Here is a 21,030-nt window from a genome sequence, read left to right as displayed (position 1 = left end):
AAGCACCTCTGTTCTCTCCCTTCATTTGACACATCAAAGTTGGAGTTGAGAGATTTATGAAAAATTAAATTCATTTCGTATGAGTTAGTTTTTCTGTTTAAAGTCAGGATTGAATGCAGGCATCCTTTTACTTTAAGTAGGCATGCTTTGGGGGACTGCTTTTGCCACAAAATATTCTGTTTTATTTAATAATGTAATATATTAAAGGACAGGGTAACTTTATGGACCTTACGCTTTTACATAGTTCTTTTGCATAATTATAATCTTCAAAAATGAAGTTTACCTTCAATGGAGGAATAAATTTTCCCTAGTTTGCTTTCATTCAAACTTGTTTTTTAAAAAGCACTTGAAAATTTATATCGGGTTAATGTAAGGTTTGCCACACAAAACTCAGCCTTGGTGTGTCAGCCCTTTCTTGTACAAATGAGCAACTGCTTTTCCGAGAGACCACATTCTCAGGGAACTCATGACTCAGTGATCTTTGCTTGTTGTGGTAACACAGCTGTTGTCCCCACAGCCTATGGCTGAAGGCAGCTGGCTCCACTTACATGGTTCTTGACCATTTCTAAGCCCTTTCCATTCTGCAAGCTTTTGACTGAGGACTCTTCAGTGTGTTGGCTGTTATTGCTGCCCCAGAATGAGATGGAGGGAAAACTGCTTTCAGACAAGCAATTATGTCACTACATTTGTGACATAGGAAAACACCATCCTAGAATTCTGGAGCAAATCTAATAGGTCATGAGGATTCCTGGTTCTGTTTTCAGATGATTCCACATTCTTCCTTAGGCTTCCAAATTCTAACAGCTCAGTCCAAATGACAACTATTAAGGGTAGGCCAAAAAGAAAAAGGAAGTTAAATTTGAAAACATATCAACTAGTACAGTTTTGGTTTACTGTACCATCGTTTCCTTTCTCAGTATGATACTGGTTTAATTTTTCTATCAAAATCCCTTGTAAATGTTTCCCAAAATAAGCACATATTCTGGGAATCATTACATTAATTATAATAAACGAATATTCATAAATGATAGTAATTAACATCTTATGTCATTTTTAGTGGGAGCTTTCATGCTTCCCCTTTGGGAAAGAGCAGCTTTAAAAATGATAATTAAAAAAGAAAGTTTACCCTTAAAACAACTGAATTACTCAATTTAGTTCAAGAACTTTTTTCTGTTTTTTTAAAAGGATGGGACTGTGGCAGTCATTGTACCTTTAGAGTAAAGTTTCTTTGAGGAAGAAGAAGAGAGAGTAAATAATCTGCTAGACAAGGCAAAGAAACCCACCTGCTCCCTTTCCACCTGACCTGCTATAAGCAATATACACTGATGGAATTTGAGCTGGTCTTTGCAAACTAATTGGTCTGAAAAATGGAACAATCTTGTCTTATAACTTGTCACTAATTTATTTTCTCACAAAATGAAATTTAAAAAAAAAACTTCATTGTACATAATTTAAGTGTGGTTTAAAATAAAAAAAAAGAGGCAGTAGTTTGTCTAGACCATCTATCTTTCACATATTTAAGGTAAGAATATTATCAGGTCTTTAAATTAATGAAGTAGAGTTTATAAAATACATGCCTTTTTTTTTTTTTTTTTTTTTCTGTCTTTTTGCGACCGGCCGCACCGCGCTCAGCCAGTGAGCGCACCGGCCATCTTTATATAGGATCCGAACCTGCAGTGGGAGCGCTGCTGCGTTCCCAGCGCCGCACTCTCCCGAGTACGCCACGGGGTCGGCCCGCCTTTTCTTATATAACTAAAAAATAGTTATCCTTTAAAAAGCAGATCATCAGGCCTTCATATAGTTTAATGCTTTTTTTGAAAAATTTTTTTTAAAAAATGCAAGTTTGGTTTGAAAAGAACTTTGAATTACTTTCAATAGGAAGTAAGCTGACATTTTCCCTGAATATATTGAAACAGCTTGGGGAAAGCACTTCTGACATGAAAGAAGACAGTTACTCTGGAAAGCTGACACCAAAGCTACCAAAATGTGAAAGTGATTTTATATTTTATTTATATTTTCATCATATCCATTACATTAGCCTCCAAAAGCAAGCTGGGTGAAATCCCAGATGGATGGGAGTCCCTCACTCCTTCCCTTTCTGCTCCAACTCCCATAGAGTGAAACAGGACATGACTTGATCTTAAGCAGATTTTTGGAGTAAGCCAACTCTGTCAACATTATATGGGTTAAAAGGATTCTCTGACATTTGAAAGGCTTTAAGTAGGAGCTCAGAAACATTTTCAATGACCTGAGGAAGGACAATTGTCCTCTAAGGCTTCCGGACCCCAGCAGGCTGCTGCTTTCTCTCATACTCCTTCACTCCTTTCTCACTACCCTTTAGCCATGGACCCCCTTCAGTTTCTAGAACACTTCTTCTTCTTGCTCACCTGAGTGCCCTTGTACAGCCTGGTCCCCCTGCCCCAAGTGTCCCTTTTTTCCTTCTTTGCTTTTCCAACACTTCCTCGTGCTTCTGGGCTCAGCTCCTTACCCATCCCCCCACCATCCATAAAATAAGATTTCCCTTGCTGTTATATCTTAAAGTTTCCTGTTCTTTTCTTTCTTAGTTCTAATCCAATTTGAAGTTATTTGTAAGCTCATTTATTGGATTTCCATTCTCCACTACATGGGCTGCTCTTTAAAAGCAAGGATCATATCTGTTTTGCTCACTAGTATGTACCCAGAATATGAAGAGTGCTTGGAACTTTGTAGGTGCTCAGTAAATATGTGCCAAATGGATGGATGAATATAAGACCAAAAAGAATCTTTCAGATCTGTAAATTAAAAGATCAAATCACATTTTTAAGGGAATTAGCTAATTATCAGTGGATGTTATGCAATGATTATAGTCCTCAAACTTTCTTTAATTCCTTAGAATAATATAGTTTAACATTATTTCAGACAGTAAATTTTTAAAAAGTCTCTATTTCATAAAGAAAAACCTTAAAAAGTTCAGGTTTATAAATCTATGACAAAAATAAATTATATTGGAGTTAATAATATATAGTTCAGTAGTTTACATTTTTGTATTTAGGAAATCAGAGAATCTTTTAAATGACCCTAGTTACAAATGATCAAAAGACAAGACTTTTGTTATAAATGTTATGCAGTTTTTGACACAGTAAAATGATCTCTAAAGTAACAACAAAAGGAAAAATAAGGGAATAAATAAATAAAATGAAATAGTTTTAAAATTCTGGTTTTAGTATATGAAGACTAAGTTATGTTGAAACAATTGAGCTGTAGATCTCTTCTGCCTTTTCCTGTAACTCTCAAAGGATACACAAAAGTTAACTGATCTAAGTCAGAGAACCAGTAATGGTTTGCTTTTAAATAATGTCTTTCATCTCAGATTCTGAATGAATATTCTTCAAAGGCATCCCTCGGTTTTATCAAAGAAATGAAAAGCTGACAAGGCATTCCATGTTGAGTGTGTTGAGTGAGTGCATAAATATACTCACAGACAATAACAGTTCTCAGCAGGAAAGAAGCCATGAGCTCAGCTTCCAGTTCACCGCTCTCAATATCAGATTCATTCATTAACTTCTTCTTTTATTCACTAATATTTATTGGGAGTTTGCTATGAGTCAGGCCCTGGGGAAGGTCTTGGCAGTACAATGGTGAGTAAAGCAGAGACAATTCTTGACACTTCCATTAGGAAGTGTTCATTTTATCAATACATGTGACCCCTACTATAATGGGAATTAGATTTATTTTTATTTTTGTTCAGTCACTTACAAAATAGGATTGTGTTTTCTCTGTCAAAGCACTGTATTGTAAGAAAGCTGGTTCTCCAGTTATTCTAGCAACCTAAACACAAAATTATCTTTTCCTTTATCAAGAAAATTTTTCCTTTTTTATTTACCACTTTCTTTGACTTCTAATTTTATATAGATAAATGAACTTAAATATTTATTTAAGATCTTTGTTGCTTCTTGACTGTTTAAAACAAATAGGTCCAAAGCTGGGTCACATACTAACCAATACGGAAGTCCAATACTTATGGATTAAAGTTTATTTGCCCTTATCAGAAGACAAACCCTAAAAAGCCCAGCAGGCCTTACCTTCCTCCACTGTGACAGTCTGTTCTGAGGCTGGTGATGGGGGTGGAGAAGGAGGCAGATTAGCTGTCTCTTCAGCTGCTAAAGATCAAACAATGGAAAAATGAGATATAGCAATTAATCCGATTAGGCCAGCAGACGTGTAGGCATTTCTACCATCTGTAAAAAGGCCTCTCTATGAAATTCAAGGAAAGATTCAATAGCAAGCTGCAGTTTAACTTATTTTTAGGCCCATAACCTGATTCATATATTTTGAACACCTAAAAAGTATGACAAGCATTTATTTTTTTTAAAAAAATCAATTTGTCTTTTCCATAAAAATGGATTAGAGATGCCTGCTAAAATTCTATCACTGATCACATTAATTGTGTCTACTTGTTTAGTAATAAAGTATTTCATTTTGGCCCTAATTTACCATATGAAAACACACACAAGCAGGCATTTTAGCTTGGATTCAGCTAGACTGAGTGAAAAATATATTAAAACTCTTCATTGTTTAACTGTAGAATCTGGAAACAAATGTGCATTCGTAGTTATTTTAGGTGACATATTTTTTAAACAACATTTTGTCTACTGAGTCTAATAAATCCGTCTTCTGTACGTATTCACAGAAAAGAAAAATGAAGCTTTCACAGTCTAAGATAACCTTCAGACAGAAACCAGTTACTAGTGAGAGCTGAGTAATCTTCTGGCCTTGGCATTACACATGAAGAAAGACCAGAGAGAAAGGCTCTAGAAGATGCAATTCATTCACAGTTAACTCTAAGTCTTCCTCTTCAAGACACTTACCTTCTTTATGACCTTATGTGAAGGTAAAAAATTTCAGAGAGAGTCACCTTTCTTGTATCTCTTTGTGTACATACATGTATCTGTTTGTCTGTCTATCCATCCATCTATCTATTGAGTAGGGGCAGCAGACCTTTGGCTGAGAGTGCTTTCCTTGGCAGGCATGTGTTACATTGCCTGTCTGGCCCTGGAAGGCATTTGACTTGTGACCGAGGGAGAGGGCAGTGCTATCTCGGTGCCCTTAAATAAACCAAGTGAAGGTCAGTAACTCATATGGGATACAAAATTGCTGATGATGATAACAAAGCTCATGCTAAGTTCAAGGAAATGCAAACAAGACAGTATAGATAATCCTTAACCAATACCCATAAAGGGCAACAATCACCTTCAACTAAAGTTTTAGTACATTTGTCTTATGGGTCGGGGTCATGAAATCAAAATGTATTAGCTTTATTTTTATAACAACTTTTTCTTGTGGTCTGGAAAACGAAAAATGAAGGGCCACTTAGGGGAAAGTCTAACTGTAAGCTTAGCACCCTAAAGATGACCCAAATACCACAATGAAGCTTTTGAGGAAGGTGAAAATGGGTCCCAGTGCGTCTCAGTAGAGGTGCTTGATGAGTGCTACAAGGAAGGATGAAGTATGAGATATGGACTGTCCTTTGACTGTGAAGACCTTATGTAGTGATCAGAGTGCAGTAGGCACAGCCCAGACCTGGGGCTCTTCTCATTACCTAAAGGCAGAGCTGCAGGCTGATCTTTATGCTGAGCTTCTTTCTCTTGTTCACCTTTCAGGACTGCTACAGCCTCAGCCGTGACTACTTGAACTATCCTTGCAGACACCTCCTCTGTAATAAGCAGTAACAAAAGAAAACATAATGATGAGAAATCCAAAACAGGTGTCAAAAAGGAAAAGTAACCAAACAGTACGGTGGGTTAGAATTTCATTTTTGCTGTCTTCCCCCCAAAAAGTACAATATGATTTTTTAAATTGCTGATAAAACACAAATCTATATATGTTAATTTTATATAATTAAGTCAGAAAAAAATTAAGAAAATAATTTTTCATCAACTAAAAATAGAAGTAGGCTTTTGAAATTAAAAATGTATTCTAGATTAGATATCCATTGTACAGAATTTAGCTTTTCACCTTCCTTACAATAAAAGCATCTACCACACTAGGAAATAAACCCATCTGGATTTTCTGGATCTATCAAACCACCAGTACTACAAAGTCTTGAATTACTGCAGTTAGGCACTACATGCCTCTCTAAGCCAGGGAGCATCAAAGACTGTGGGTTCTGTGCCCTCCTGGTGGAAAGTTACTGAGCACTTTGCCATAGCCTGGGTTTGTGGCCATAGTATTTAACAGTTGAGGAAGTTTTCCTCTTGTTTTGTTTGGGAGAACAAAGTACTATAAGACCAACTGTGCTAAAGCAACAGGGGAAGAAAATCCAGTTCCACCTGGCTCCTCCTTGAATGGGCTCCCAGCCTGTCCCCTGGGCAGATGGGGTAGTCAGAGGTCCTAACCACAGGCTAGGAAAGGAAAATCCTGCAGTCATCTGATCCAGCCGTCAGTACTGCATTCTATCAGCAACTAGCATCTCCCAGGGAATTAACCTTTCGTTTTCAAGTTAACCTTAAAATCCCCAAATTATTTCATTTACTCTATTATTTTTTAACTACTTGATATATTTTAGAACAGTATTTCTGACATGGGGGTCCCAGATTATCGTGTACTTATTGATGAATTTGCTAGGGTACGAGAGTACTTTACGCAAGTTATTCATTTATTTTTTTAGATTGGAAAGATAATACAGTAAAAAGAACAATTATCTATTTGTGAACAAATTATAATTGTGCAATGAAACACTATTTCAGTCTTATTGTTTGGGATTGTATTTAGAATACAGTTTTGACACCATGAAGAATTATCTTAAATGTTGAAAGTGAATAAAAAGAGAACAGAGGTAAACAATACATAAAGGATGTTTTCATTCAAGCGTAGGCCAAGTAATATCATGGTGCCCTGTATAAACAAACTTTTAAAAGTCTAAATAGAGACAAGTGAAGGGAGAATGAAATCATTACTTGTCTCCAGTCAGTATAGATATGTCCAACCTAAATAAAATTCACTGTATCAGCCAGTACCATATTTCGATTGTGAGCAATAATTTAGTTTCAGCAAAACAATAATATTTATTTTAGATGGGAAGCAGGGGAAATTTGAATTTCATTGTTTCAGAGAAAATTAATTCATAAATGTGTTTGAGTTCTACAGTGGAATAAGAGCTCATAAATAAGAATTTTATTTTTGTAAGCAAAAGCTGTAAGAAAATAATTTAACCTAATCTTGGAAGAACTGGTAAATTACTTCTTTACAGGAATTCAACAGATTTTAAGAAATGCTATTTAAGCATAATCAGGCTGTTAGAGAAACCAAGTTCACATTGGCTTAATTGACATATTATCTACAAATCTTTTTAAAGAATGATATTGTTAAAACTTTTCAAATAGGGGCTGAACCCGTGGCTCACTTGGGGGAGTGTGGCGCTGGGAGCGCCGAGGCCGCAGGTTCGGATCCTATATAGGGATGGCCTGTGCGCTCACTGGCTGAACGTGGTGCGGGCAACACCAAGCCAAGGGTTACGATCCCCTTACCGGTCACACACACAAAAAATAATAATAATAACTTTTCAAATAGGACAGAACACATTTTCTAATATAAATTTCACAGTGAATTCAGGAAAACATGAGGATAGAATTGTTCTAGGTCTAGTCAATCTAATCTTCCTCTAAGCAAGAGCTGTCATTTGCAGAGATGGTAGCTTCTCCAAAGGAGAGATGGCCTTCTTCCAATAGTGTCATAATCAGCAGATCTAAGGGGTAAGCACCATCTTACAGTTTAGCTCCTGGGACAGGAGCAAATTCACTCAGGGTCTGACTAAAGTTCAGGGAAGATTAACGGTAAATGTGCCAAACAAACAAAATGAGCCTTCCCAGAAGACTAGGAAGACAGGCACAAAATCAGACCTATAAAAATAAAAATGTAAAGGTTATGGTGTGTGTGTGATTATATATATAATTTCTTCATTCATTCTCTCTATATATCTATTAAATGTCTCCATCCATCCATCCATCCATCCATCCATCCATCCATCCATCCGTCCGTCCGTCCATCCATCCATCCATCATATCTTTCTATTTACCAAGGGATTACTGTCTTCTATAGTGTATATTAGGGGATGTCTCATGGACTTTAATTCAGAGAAAAGTGGATAAAACCCTATCATTGTTATTTTCTAGTTATTTCATCCTAAGAAATTTACCCAAAATTGTTGCACTTTAATGCTTCACTCATAAAATGAAAATAATAACTGTACCTGTCTCAAAGGTTGTTTAGGGGACTCAATTACATAATTATATAATGGGCCTGCCATATCAAAGAACTCAAAATAAAATTAGATCCCCCTTAGATCCCCTAGTCATGCATTTTCTAGGTCTTCTACCTTAATATTTCTACTTTAAAGAAGAAGCAAATGATATGCACTAAGGGTCCAGCCCAACTAGGCTATTATTATTATAACCATCTGATAATATAGTTAATCCAATATCATTGATGCTGATGGCTACGTTGATGGCAAAGGAAGAATTTTTTCCAAGACAAAGCTATGTGGGAAGTAAATATTGTCTTTGTTATTCATTTTTTGGCTTCGTACCCACTCTCCTGGCTGTGTACGTCCTGGGGTACCATCTGCTCAAGATTCCTGCCAGCAAGTCCCAATTCAGGACTGTCTTCTAGACAGTACTCCAAAAGGCACGGTAAATCTGTCTACCCCTGGGGACAGCTAGCAACATGAAAACTTCTCTTTAAAGTGAGAGCTTAGACTTCATTTTAATTTTTCATTGCTTTTTTCTACCTTTTATTCCCTTTTCTACTTTTTATTCCAATATTTTCATTTTGCTTTTTCTTCCAAACATATGTGTAAGGTTATGAATAGGACTTAACTGTTTTGAAGATTAAAGATGGATCTAGATTACACATAAATTAGGGAATTATTATTCATTACACATAATTGAAAGGCAATATTGATCTTTATAGCTGAAAATATAAACTGCTTACTGTAATCTGATATTTTAAAAGGCTCAGTTGTCTTTCTTTGAACATCAAAAATTTTTGGAAGTGGACATTTTTTAGTTTATGTTAGAAAGTATCTTAGTTAAGGAGTGTGTGTGTGATATGTATTTCTATTCTCTCTGTTGCAAATGTCAGGCTTTCAATGTAGTTAACTAACAATATTTTTCACACTGCAGGGAGAGCCTTATAACCAGTATTTGAACATTAACTTGTTATTGTTTTATCAGAAGTGTCAATATGATAATTAGTTTCTGCAAGTAATAAAAAAAATTTGTAACATGGCTGTGAAGTCATGTTATGGCTAAACAAAGTAAACAATGACTTGGATCTAATCTAGTAAGTGAATCTGCCTGCAAATCAGTTGGAAGGAAAACGTTAAAAATAACTTCTCTAAATCAAATTCATTTCACAGCCTGTAACAGGCTAAGAATAAAAGATTTAAATACAATTTAGGGAACACAGCAATATAGATAAACATCTGAGAGTAAAAAGTGAAGTCTGTCTTGAAAACTTATTCTGGGAAACAGAGATTGGGTCAGTATTGAGAAAAGAGTATCAAAGCAGTCCTCACTAGATAAACTGAATTCTGAAAAAAAAAAATTTTTTCTTGATATGGGGAAAATGTATTGGTGGAAGTATATACAGGACATAAATAGGTACGAGAAGCTAATTGACACACGCTTTCACCCACAGAAAGCTACTTGATCATACCCAAAAAGTATCACACTAAGCTACTTACATTTCACCTAATGAACAAATATCATACTGTTACTATACAAGGTTATTAAAAAAGTTGTTATACTAGGCACTTTTATTTCTTTTCCATGTTATTTAATCCACACATTTACACGTTGTCCAGATGAGAAAACTGGCAAAGTAATGGATTAAGGCCACTTATTCTACTTAGTTATCACTGATACACATTGGTATAGAACAAATATTTAACATAAAGTAGAATATGTTGTGATATTCTTCTAGGAACCTAGAAAACCTAGGATCAAATTCTGCTTTCACCTCCTACTAGCCCAAAGATCTGGGTGAAGTGGCAAACTCTCCAGCCTTCAGATTTCCCAACTATAAAGTGGGAATAAAAGTAATGTCTACTTTTTGGTGTGTCGTGACAATTAAATGAAATAATACATATCAAGTGCTTATTTAAATTTACTTTAATTACTCTTGCTGTCTTGTTATCATCTAAGTCTGTGATCATCACTTGACTGAGAGAATGTGGGTCAGATCTGAAAGTTTTTGATGTGATGCTGTCATTTTCCCAAAAGACCATCGGCCTGCTTGAATGTCAGGCCACTGCCTAACAGATAATACACCAGGCTCCTGACATTTATTATTTAAACTGAAATGATAAAATGTTTATAATGTAAATCTTACTCTGTTGCTGTACTACTCAGCACTTATAACCCTTGCAGCCTGTTTTTCTTTTCCATGATGGTGATCCATGCTACAGCACTGCCATGCTCTTCTGGTCACAGTATTATCATGACAAATTTTTAAAGACAGTCTCAAGCTCTGTTTATAGCACTTTTTTTTTCAGTTTAGTTATTTCGTTATATTAATCTATTAATATTGCATGGTGGGTTAATAGCAAAAGCAATGAAGTTGAAACTTTCTTAACGGCCTTGAAAATTCCAACTTGCTTCTGAGTGATATGACATTGTTGATAGACCTATAAGTTTGATTTTGAAGGCATACACTTTGGGTTTTCATCAGGACCAGTTGTGATTACTAGAACATGCAAAGGTTCATCAATTAGCCTGGGAATAAAAAAATCTAAGCAAGTTGGCATATATGCCTGAGAACATATTTTTTGTTGATTTCTCTCAGGTTGTTAAGAGAAAAGAGTCATTGACAGTAAACTCAACCATATGGAATATAAAAGCCAGTAAATGTTTCTGCTCTTAAGAATCTCTGGTATAATAATGCTGTGTTAAAAGAAAAGACAAATAAGCTTCCCATACACTTGTGGAATAAGGAAAACAAAACGATTTTAGACAGAATGATCCTGTCAAGAAAAGGTTTTTCTCAGTAGGGTACAGAATGGTTACCTAGGAAACCAATGCTAATTGCTGCTGCTGACAGAAACTAGTCAACAAGAAAAGCACTGTGCAGCTCAAAGCACTCTGCTAAACAAATACCCTAGATAAATTCATAAACATAGGGAAAGAAGAAAAGTTCCTTGCTTCTACTCCTTGCTTAATTCTGAGAGTAAATGGTTCCTGTGAAACTATTTCCTGTAATTAACTGGTGATGAAGGAAAGTAAAAGAACAGATTGTTGGTTTCTTGTTTATTTCTTTGTTTTGCTGGCACCTTTGCACTAATTAAAGAGGTCAGTATTGGCATGTCCCACCTAGTCAGATCCCCCTTGATGTCAAAGGGTCACACTGGCCAAGATTGCAACTACACATCTTTGCCTACCAGCTTTTTCTTCTAAAGATTTCTTCTAAGGATTCAATGATCAAAACAAGGAGTAATTTAGTTTAGAGGGAAAAATGCATTTGAGGTAAAGTCGGAGATAAATGCATTTAAGATAAGGAGCTGTGATTGCACAGAGTTCAGTTCTGATGGGTACTTACATTTAACAGAATTTATTTTGCACCTGCTATAGACAAGGGAGCTATGCTTAGTCATTATGAGAGGTACAAAGACAAGTTAGACATGGTGTTCCTACATTTATTATTTATTTATTTTGGTGTTTCTACATTTAAATTGTATTTGAAGAGGGGTAATCTTGTTGAAGGACGTGTTTTATTTTTGTCCTCTAAAACTTTCTAGTATTTGACATACATTTTGACTGATCTTTCTACAGTCACTCATATGGTCCTCTTCTAAAATGCATTTGGTGGGTTAGGATTGTGAGTATAGCGTATGATCACAGGAGGATTTTCCCTCTCTCTCTCTCTTTTTCCTGACTTCAACTTATCAACTTATATGCTCAAATACACAATCTTATTTAGAGTACACCTTAACATATTCAAATGAAGTCTTTACAGCTTGAACAGAACTGGCCTAGCATTTGAATTTAGTCAAGGAGGAAAGTATAGTGAATTAATACGATTATCAGTGAAAGGATACCATAGGTTAAAGATACTGTATTATGGAGTCAGAGATAAGGAGAAAAGCACACATCAGAAATAGCACCTACCGGAAAATTTTGCTTCTAATTTTAGGGGCCCAACTGGAAGCAGGAAAAAACACATTTAAGCAGAAGAAATATAGTAAGTGAATATCGTGGCAATTTTGCCTTGTACTTATCATGTCCTAGTTTAAGGTTTTTGCTGCCAGTAGTGGTGGGGATTTCTAATAATAGTAACATATGCGTATTTATGTTGTTGTTTGTAGCCTGTATATTAAACATTTACTAATTAAGTAAGCTTGTAATATTTTATTGGTCTTCGATTAACTTGAGAATAAGACATTTCTAGGGGAATTTGCCCCCTGAAATCTTCAAATAGATTTAATACCAATAAATTGAATACAATCATTAAGGTAGTGAGGGAAGTGACAATGCTTTTGGAACTTTGACATGCTCTGTTTTTGCATCTTGTCAAAACTATTACAATTGTACCGCTCTTTGTAGACATGTGAAAAATTAGATTATCTTCCCCATTAAATCTTGAAACATATTATATCACCAAAGGAATACAGCATGAGACATTATTAATAATATTAATGTGAAGATGAAATATCAATAAAACAATGAGAGTTTTAAAAAATTCACCCTAACTGTGGGATAAAAAAATATAAAATGTACGGTGTGTGTAAAAAGCAGTAGTGTGAGTGTATGTGTCTGTTTGTGTATGTATATGCATGTGCCAGCACTCATGCACATAAAGGTCTTTTTGTGTTTTTAAAGTCTCATCTGTATTTGGATACCTCAAAGGACGTGTACACCAGGAGTGAGGCTAAAGATTCTTATGGTGAAATCAATGATTCCACAGCTGCAAAACCTAGGAATGCCCAAGACAGAGGATATGATGGAAAAAAATATTAAGATTCCAAAAGAAGACATTGGTATAAACTTTTGAAATATAAGTCTATATATATGAAGAATAGTCTTCACTAATTACCTCCGTAAACTTAGATCTTTTTTCAAGGAGAAACTGGGTTTGTTACAGTAAAAAGGTAAAAATACAACAGTTTAGCTAACTTTTGTTTGCTCCTTCTATCTCATCCCGAGCATAACTTAAAGCCAATCTTTAGAAGCCTTGTGACCCAGAAGCATATGGAATTTAGAAACCATGGGATGGGCAAATAACTTTTTTACAATATGTCATTGGGTGCACTCAATTAGCACATGGAGAGACTAACATGACTTCTGTGTAACTGCAGTCTGCTTAAACCTCCTGTCCTAACATTCTTCTAAGAATGAATGTGCAGATGGCAGCAAACATCAACATTATATGCTTTCTTCTTAGCAAGTGCTTCATGAACCACAAATATTTTGAATGAGAGACTGTCCATCTTCTATAACTGCCTATTTTATTTTTGCCATTGTAGCTATATAAAATATTGTCCACAAAGATTCTCATTATACCAGCACCTGAAGGTAATTGGCAGACTTTAAGTCACTTTTAAATAGACAGGGTAACTCTTTATAATTTTCAAATTATAACTGAATACATATGACTAGAGAACTATGTTTCAATAATCTTACGGTGGAAGGTACAATGGAATAAATTACATAATAAAATTCTGAAAGCCAAAATACTTATGTTGGAAAAAAATGAAAAAATGAGAAGAAAGGTATAATTTAAATCACCCTTCTATTATTCTTTAATAATGTTAAATAAAAGCTCAGCCACAAACAAAATAAGGGGGTTACCTTCTTTGGAAAAATTTTGAACAAGTAAAATTGATGATAGTTAAAGACTTTTTGCCAGGACCTCTGAGTAGCAGAATCAAGAGACTTTGCAATATCACTTTTTTTAAAGTAGAAAAGAAGTGTCAAGTCCAAAGTTATATTTGTAATTTGATGCTATTATGATAGCAAAAGGTGAATATTTTAATAAAGTTTTTAATTTCCTCATGACAAAAATATTCTAGAATAAAGATCATTTCTTTTGTATTCTGGATTAATGAGCACAACCCATGGAAAATATTCTTAAATGGTTTTCTCTCCAACCACAAGATATAAAAGGTTCATTATGTAAGACAAACAGGAAACGAAGTTATCTTCAGAAATTTACAAATAACATACAAATCCTACTTTAGAAAATATAGCCAGGAGAGGCTGAAATAAAATTTTACATTGACGATTTTGCTTCACTGTTGTTTACTTATTTCAGTCTCTATTACTGTATCTCTTCTCTGTGTTCCCAATGATACCAAGCACACTACTAGAAATACTTCCAAATTGTAGATTACATGTGTCATACTTATGACTGCCTAAGTATACATTCACTCTTTATTTGAAGACACTGAAGCTTTATATCAGAATGCAAATGATATCTAGAAGGATAAAATGGCAGCTCATTATTGCAATAGCTCTGGTTGTTTTATTGTAGGAAGCCAGCAGAAAAAGAAAGTAGATAAATTCTGATGGTGTGGTAGAGCTGAGAAAAGTGTAAGAATGGGATGCTATCTAGGTAGGTAGGCTGACATAGGGCAAGGTGATAGGGCTTTGCAACAAGGCTGAGGGCATATGAGCAGGTGAATGCTGACAACTCGAAAATGAAGAAATGGGATTGAGGAAGCAGATGGAAAAGTGCTCAAGCCATGTTTTATTTACTTCCTAATTTTGCTTAGGGCTGGTCCCAGATAGGCAAATGTTACTGTAACCATATGCTATACTTTGTCTATAAACACAGAGCTTCTTTTGGCATAAGAAACACTATCCTACAGAAGAGATATATGGGGCTTCTTGAGAATATGGAAAATCAGATTGCATAAAGGTCCTGAAATTGTTAGTAAAATATGGCAATTAAAATTCAATTTACTGTGACAACATATGAGAAAGCATATTATTATTTCTTCCTGACATATAAGGAAAATTTCTAAATCAGGACTTGTACCTTTGTTTTTCAAAATGAAATTACATTTTCAGTATTTCATATACAATAGCCCTGATCATAAAGAGGTTGACCAATTCCTGGTTCTAAGAATATACTTAAACATAACTGGATTGCTCTGATTTGTTTTCTTTCTCATTGCTAGTTTATCAATCACTCCCTCACAAGTTTTACAGAGACCGACTCACCATCAAAAATGTTTTATGTGAGTTTGCAGGTTGGGTTTATTTTCCTAAAGAAAAATTTGTCGTAAAATTAAAAACTCTCATGAAACCAGAACTTTGTTGTTTTTGCTCTTTTTTTTCTCTTGGACAGTTCTGAAATGCAACATGAAACAAAGAGGCAGGGAATGACTTGGTTTGACAGCAACTGGAAGGTGACCAAAGCTATAGGCAGAGAGTATGATTTTAATGCAATCACCGTATTAAAGTGTCTTACCTAAAATTTTATAGAACAAAATAAAACAAACATCTGAACATTTCAATCAAATAGAGTTTGCAAAATATTTTCTAAAAAGCAAATTTAGTAATTTTCATTTTTCCACAGACCTGGTGAAGGAAAGCATTTTGTATTTTCACAGTTTTTCCACATTCAGTTGTATCAGAGAACACAAGAGAAAGTTAAAATGTACCCATTATTCAGGCTCAGAAGACTCAAACATTTCTAGTTAGATAAAGAAATCCTCATAAATTGGAAGAGTTTATTTCTTTACTTAAAAAAAAAAAGTAAATTCAAACATACCCAGTGATTCCACTCATGAAATGCTAAATTTTCGGTTAGGGTAGCTTCAATTCACCCTTGAACAGTCAAATTCAATAAGAAAGAAAACCTGTGCCACCAAAACAGCCAAGTTCTTATGAAGTATTTTTGATGTTGTATTTGGATCTGATGTGTAAGCTAAAAGTGGTTCACAGAGCATTTCAAGAACTATATGTTTTTCAGGAGGACGTGAGGGCAGGGGACTATTGTTATAGCAATTGCATAAATTTTCCTTCGTAAAATGTGATTTGTGTAAATGGCTCTGAGTGGTCTTCAAAAAGTTCATGGAAAGAATCATGTTATCTTTTAATTCCATTTTTCCATGAACTTTTTGAAGTACCCTTATACTGTATTTGTTTCAAACTCAATTCTTTGTTTCTTTTCTTATCAAGATTAGGACTTAAAATAATTAGATGAGAACTGGCCTGGAGAAAATATCTTACATGCTTTGTGTTCTATGCCAATGTAGTGCAGTTTTTCACCCTACGTCAGCATTTGTGTTCCAGTAAAGTTCCAAGGAAAGCTAGTTTATTCCAACTTTTTCAGTGCTTTAGACACAAATCTCTATTTTTCATCTGATGAGAGAAACAATCAATAGCCAACTTTTAAAGAAAGATAAAAATGAATTTGGGCATTAAGATGCAAAATTCAGTAAGGAGGAAAGGTATTCAACGAATTCGTTTATTTTTAAATTGCTTACAAAGGTAATCGCTGTTTATTATACTACTACTACTACTACTACTACTACTACTACTACTACTACTACTACTACTACTACTACTAGTTTCCTTCTTGGAGAAATCCTTTAAATACTGAAATAATAATGAGAATTAGAAATTGTAAACAGGAGCATTTTTCATTCTAATATGTCAAAAAGAAAAGAAAATTATGGATCACAGGAAGCTTTTTTAAATAATAAAACTAAAGTACATGAGAATACTTCAAAAAGTTGGTGGAAAAATAGAGTTAAAGGATAACACAAATCCTTTCATGAACTTTTTGAAGTACCCCTGCACCTAACTGAAATCAAAACATTTTCCTATAGTTAATGTATAAATTTTCCTATTAATTCAATATGGAAATGCTGTTTACTACCTAACAACTTATTATTTGCAAATCATTTGACAGATTCAAAGATAAAACAGAGAAAAACAGGGCATTGGTGATACTTCATCCAGGTTGACCTTCAAAAGTAGTATATATAACATCTTTCCAAGATAATACTGGTACTCCTTTCAAGGAGTATAATTAAGTCCATGACTTAGAATATCCATTTGCTTTAAGATTTAGATTGTCCATTTGTCAGAAATGAGATTTACATGAGCCCCTGACCTAGAACAGTGAAGTAATCCTTATCTTACAGCTGGAGGATCAAAAGGACAGGCCTTTCAGAGTTCTGTCTGCAGGATATTTCAGTGGCATTTTCAATCCGGGTCAATTATGACATTGGGCTCAATTTTGCAGAAGTGAATATGAAAAGTTATTCAATATGCATGTGTTTCTTAGTCATTAGATTATAGATGTCTCTTAGAAAGGTCATTTATTCTGACTTTTCATATTCTTTCCAGTTCAATAATTTTCATCATCAAGAAAATATCTTTGATTAGATGTCTCACTGCTCTCTTCAGTCAAAGACATATTTTCTTTACTTCTAATTCTCACTCCCGCTTTCAGACCACGTCAACTCTTCCATTAAGTCTTTTCACTACCGTATTTTAGAGTTCCTCCTTAATCCCTTTCTGTTTTAACTAACAGTTTTATAGACGTTGCTGTGAATCTAGCCACCTCTTGTAGTGTCTTAATGTGCCTCTTTACTTCCAGTGTTCTTTTCTAACACGATCTTTCCCGCAAATGTATTGCTCACCCTGTGGTACAATTTTGAAGCACCATTTGTTTAAGTGATTCCTATTCTCAAAACTGTACTTGGATACGAAGCCTCTCTCTTCTTCATATTAAATCAAAAAATATGTATTAGCACCTTTAATAGGAAATAAGTACTACATTATATACCAAAAGAAACAGAAAGACAAATAAAGCACAGCACTTACAACCTAATGACTACAATAAAAACGAGTAACAAGTAACCTCAGTAAAATGTTTGCCATGATTAATGCTATTAGCAAAATATAAACATGGTACTTGGGGATGTTCAGAAGAGGAAGATACTCATTTCACATTATAAAATCAACATCAGTGCTCTACTTTTAATCATGGACTTAGGAGAACCTTTCCTGTAGGGCTGTACTCTTCCAACCAGTCTTTCCATCACTTGTTGCATAATGCTGCACGTGAATGAAACCACCACAGATCGGTTGGGCAAAATGTATCTTGTGTCATAAAAGAGAAGATTTTTAGTTCAATCAATAGACTGACCATTCCTGCTGGAGATGCTATACAGAACACAGATGTTCTCATATGCTAGCACCACCTTGACCTGTGTTTCCAAACAGAAAATTTAGACTGAAAAACTTGAATCTGATGTTCAGGTAGCTGAAGCTGAATCACTTCTATTAAACATGATTTTTTTATGAAACCTGATTCGTCCCTTCTAATCTACTTTTGCGTAATGCCTTCTTAAGTTTAGAGTATTCTTGTAATCAGTTTGTAAATGCAAACATTTTTGTGTTCTAGTAACCACCTAGCATTCACATATTTGTTAAAAGTTGCATGGGAACCTAGGACATATGCTTTCCTCTTTCTTTGCACATCAGCTTGTCTGATTTTTGAACTGTATTTTCAGTGACTATAGCTGAATGGTGACTCATCCTGTGACAGGAGCTACACGGTGAACAGGCAGCATGCGGTCTGGTGTCCTTTCCCCCCAGGACTCATGATGCCAGATCAGATAATGCTGAAACGACTAGGTCTGCAATGCAGCACCAGTTGTTCTGCTCATCTGCTCCTGACATGAATTTCCAGACTCCCTTAACAGTCAAAGCCGGTGCTGTACATAATGTGCCAAGGAGCAGTGAGGTGTGAAGGAATGAGAGGAAGAGAACAAGGCTTGACACACTGAAGCAGAAAGAGTCTGCTCCTCTCAGTAGCTCGGGGAGGAAAGAGGGAGGAATGATAACTGCTAGACACTCCTCAGTCTACTTACTAACCTTCCAACCTCAATAAAATCAAGACCAAGGCCAAACCTCAGGGTGGAATTTGGCATATAACAGCAAATATTTTTCACAGACATACAAGCAAATCAAAGTATAAACATATATATATATATACCATGCTTTTCAAAAAAATACATTATTGCTTGATGATGAAAATATTCTCAACATATCTGAACAATTTATTTGTTCCAAATTACAATTACATTTTTTCTATTTTCTTTTTTCTCTTTTGTGAGGAGTGCATACTTAGAAATATAACAAGGGACAGAAAAAGGCTGTGCATAATCTGACCAAAAGAAAGGCTCAGATGGTCCAAAAATGGATCCAGAAAACTTACTTCCATTACTGATTATTTTCATCTGTTCACTACAAATATAAAAGATTTTATGAACTGTTCAGAATTTTTCTCCAAATGAAGGTTTTTTTTTTTAAATCTCAAAAAAACTAGAAAGCATTAAAAAATATTTATGAGACAAAACATGACAGCAAATTAGAGAGGAGAAAATCTGATAAGATATTGAAAGATATATGATGGTAGGGAAGGGTCAAATAAAAGATACAATAATAATTAAATTATATTTACACTTAAAAACAAGCCAGAGAGAATACTTTTTACAAATAGGTTTGAAATGTTCTTAGTGCAAATCTGTTGCGTTGGTTAAGCCCCAAATCCAAAAAAAATGATATTTCATTGTCAGTGGATCGAAGAGTCTGATAAAATGGTTTTTTTTTTTAGTGCGTGTGATGTGGTTCTGACATTTAGCAGAAAGCGAGACAAGAAAGGAGACTGATTTCCACTGTGCATGGGAGGAATTTTTTTAAGGAACACACATAGGAGTAAATGTGAATGCAAATTAATCTTAGTTTTTAAATATCATATTACATTGTGTTAGATAGAGCCTTGTTCTTCACAACTTGAAGTGTTTGTAGGCAATTAAAATTCCAAGGAATAAAATTATACTTCAATTTGTTGAGTCATTGGGTTTAATTGAGACAAGTCTCGAGAAACCAAGATTTCCTCATATTTTGATCCAGAATTACTGGCTTAATATAATCTTTACTTTAAGAATACTTTAAGACTTTGACTGAAGAGCAAAGATAGACTTCTATGAGACACACTACTCTATAACTGCATATTTAAACAAAAAACTTTGGTGCCTGTCTTTTCGTCCAATTTATAAAAATATCAAAAGCTCTAGCTGGCAATATGTGCTATCGACAAGCTCATCCCTTCCATAGAGTAAAAGATGCGATTCTTTACTATAATGTGCATCTAAACTAGCCCTAGATTAGATTCAGACCCTCCGTCCGATTCATCTACAAGACAAGCCACATATTAGGATTGAAGCGAATACCCACAACCTGCTTCATCTGCTACAGAGACCACACAGGACAATGCAAACGTGACAAATACAAACCTCGTGACAGTGCCTTTTCTATCAATCTTTGTCTTTCTCACTCTTTCTGGCCCCGGATGCCTAACCTTTCGAAGGAAAACACTGAAAAGATCCCCATTTTCTGTCCTCATCCATCGGTGCCGCCAGGCCCAGCTGCTTCGCAGGGAGGCTGTGTGGTTTTCTGCAGATCCACCCTTGAATGCTAAATAACTCCGCTCTGCACACTCCTCTCTCTGCGGAGCTCAGGGAAATGGCAGCGGAGCAATGAGTGGTTGGCATGGCAACAAGGAAAAGAAAATCTGCAACCTCTTGTATTGTTAGGCCAGCTTGTTTATTTGCCTTGGGGAGTGGTGCAGAGGGTTTTAGTCATTTTGCAGGAGAAATGGCTCTGTGCTATGGTATTTTGCTCTGCATCATTTAATATGATACTATACATAATAGACCATGTTTTAAACGGGATGCTGACTCCTGTTAGTAAATGTCATATCTAGAAATGGAGGCTGGGAAGAATGGGAGAGGTAAGAAAAGGCAAGTTTGAATTTTCTAAGATTTAAAAGGAGAACAGAGAGAAGCTTAAAGGCATTTTGAGCTTATTGCATGTAAGAGATAACCAAAGTTTTCCATCATGTGTTTTCAATCTTAATTTTATAACTGTAGCAACAATTAATTTATATATTCAACTCTGTTCATCATTTGAATGCTTGAGTTATGTGAATAAAGTGCAGAGCAAGGCATGAGAAGACGCGACTCCCGTGGTA

The 21,030-nt window shown here is 35.1% G+C and overlaps 1 protein-coding gene across 2 annotated transcripts in view; it reads right to left on the bottom strand.

Annotated features, from left to right (window-relative positions):
- MAP2 (microtubule associated protein 2) overlaps window positions 1-21,030 on the bottom strand; it is a 142,339-nt gene that overhangs the window by 47,773 nt on the left and 73,536 nt on the right. For both annotated transcript variants that reach the window (XM_063089498.1, XM_063089507.1), the window contains exons 4-5: window positions 5,579-5,692; window positions 4,062-4,139 (exon numbers count right to left, since the gene is read on the bottom strand). In XM_063089498.1, the coding sequence (XP_062945568.1) occupies window positions 4,062-4,139; window positions 5,579-5,692 (192 nt within the window). The remainder of the gene's footprint in view (window positions 1-4,061; window positions 4,140-5,578; window positions 5,693-21,030) is intronic.

This window comes from Cynocephalus volans, chromosome 1 (assembly GCF_027409185.1).
Source record: "Cynocephalus volans isolate mCynVol1 chromosome 1, mCynVol1.pri, whole genome shotgun sequence".
NCBI classification, from domain to species: domain Eukaryota; kingdom Metazoa; phylum Chordata; class Mammalia; order Dermoptera; family Cynocephalidae; genus Cynocephalus; species Cynocephalus volans.
The sequence above is the reverse complement of the archived record's forward strand: the minus strand, read 5'-3'. Positions and strand labels throughout refer to the sequence as shown.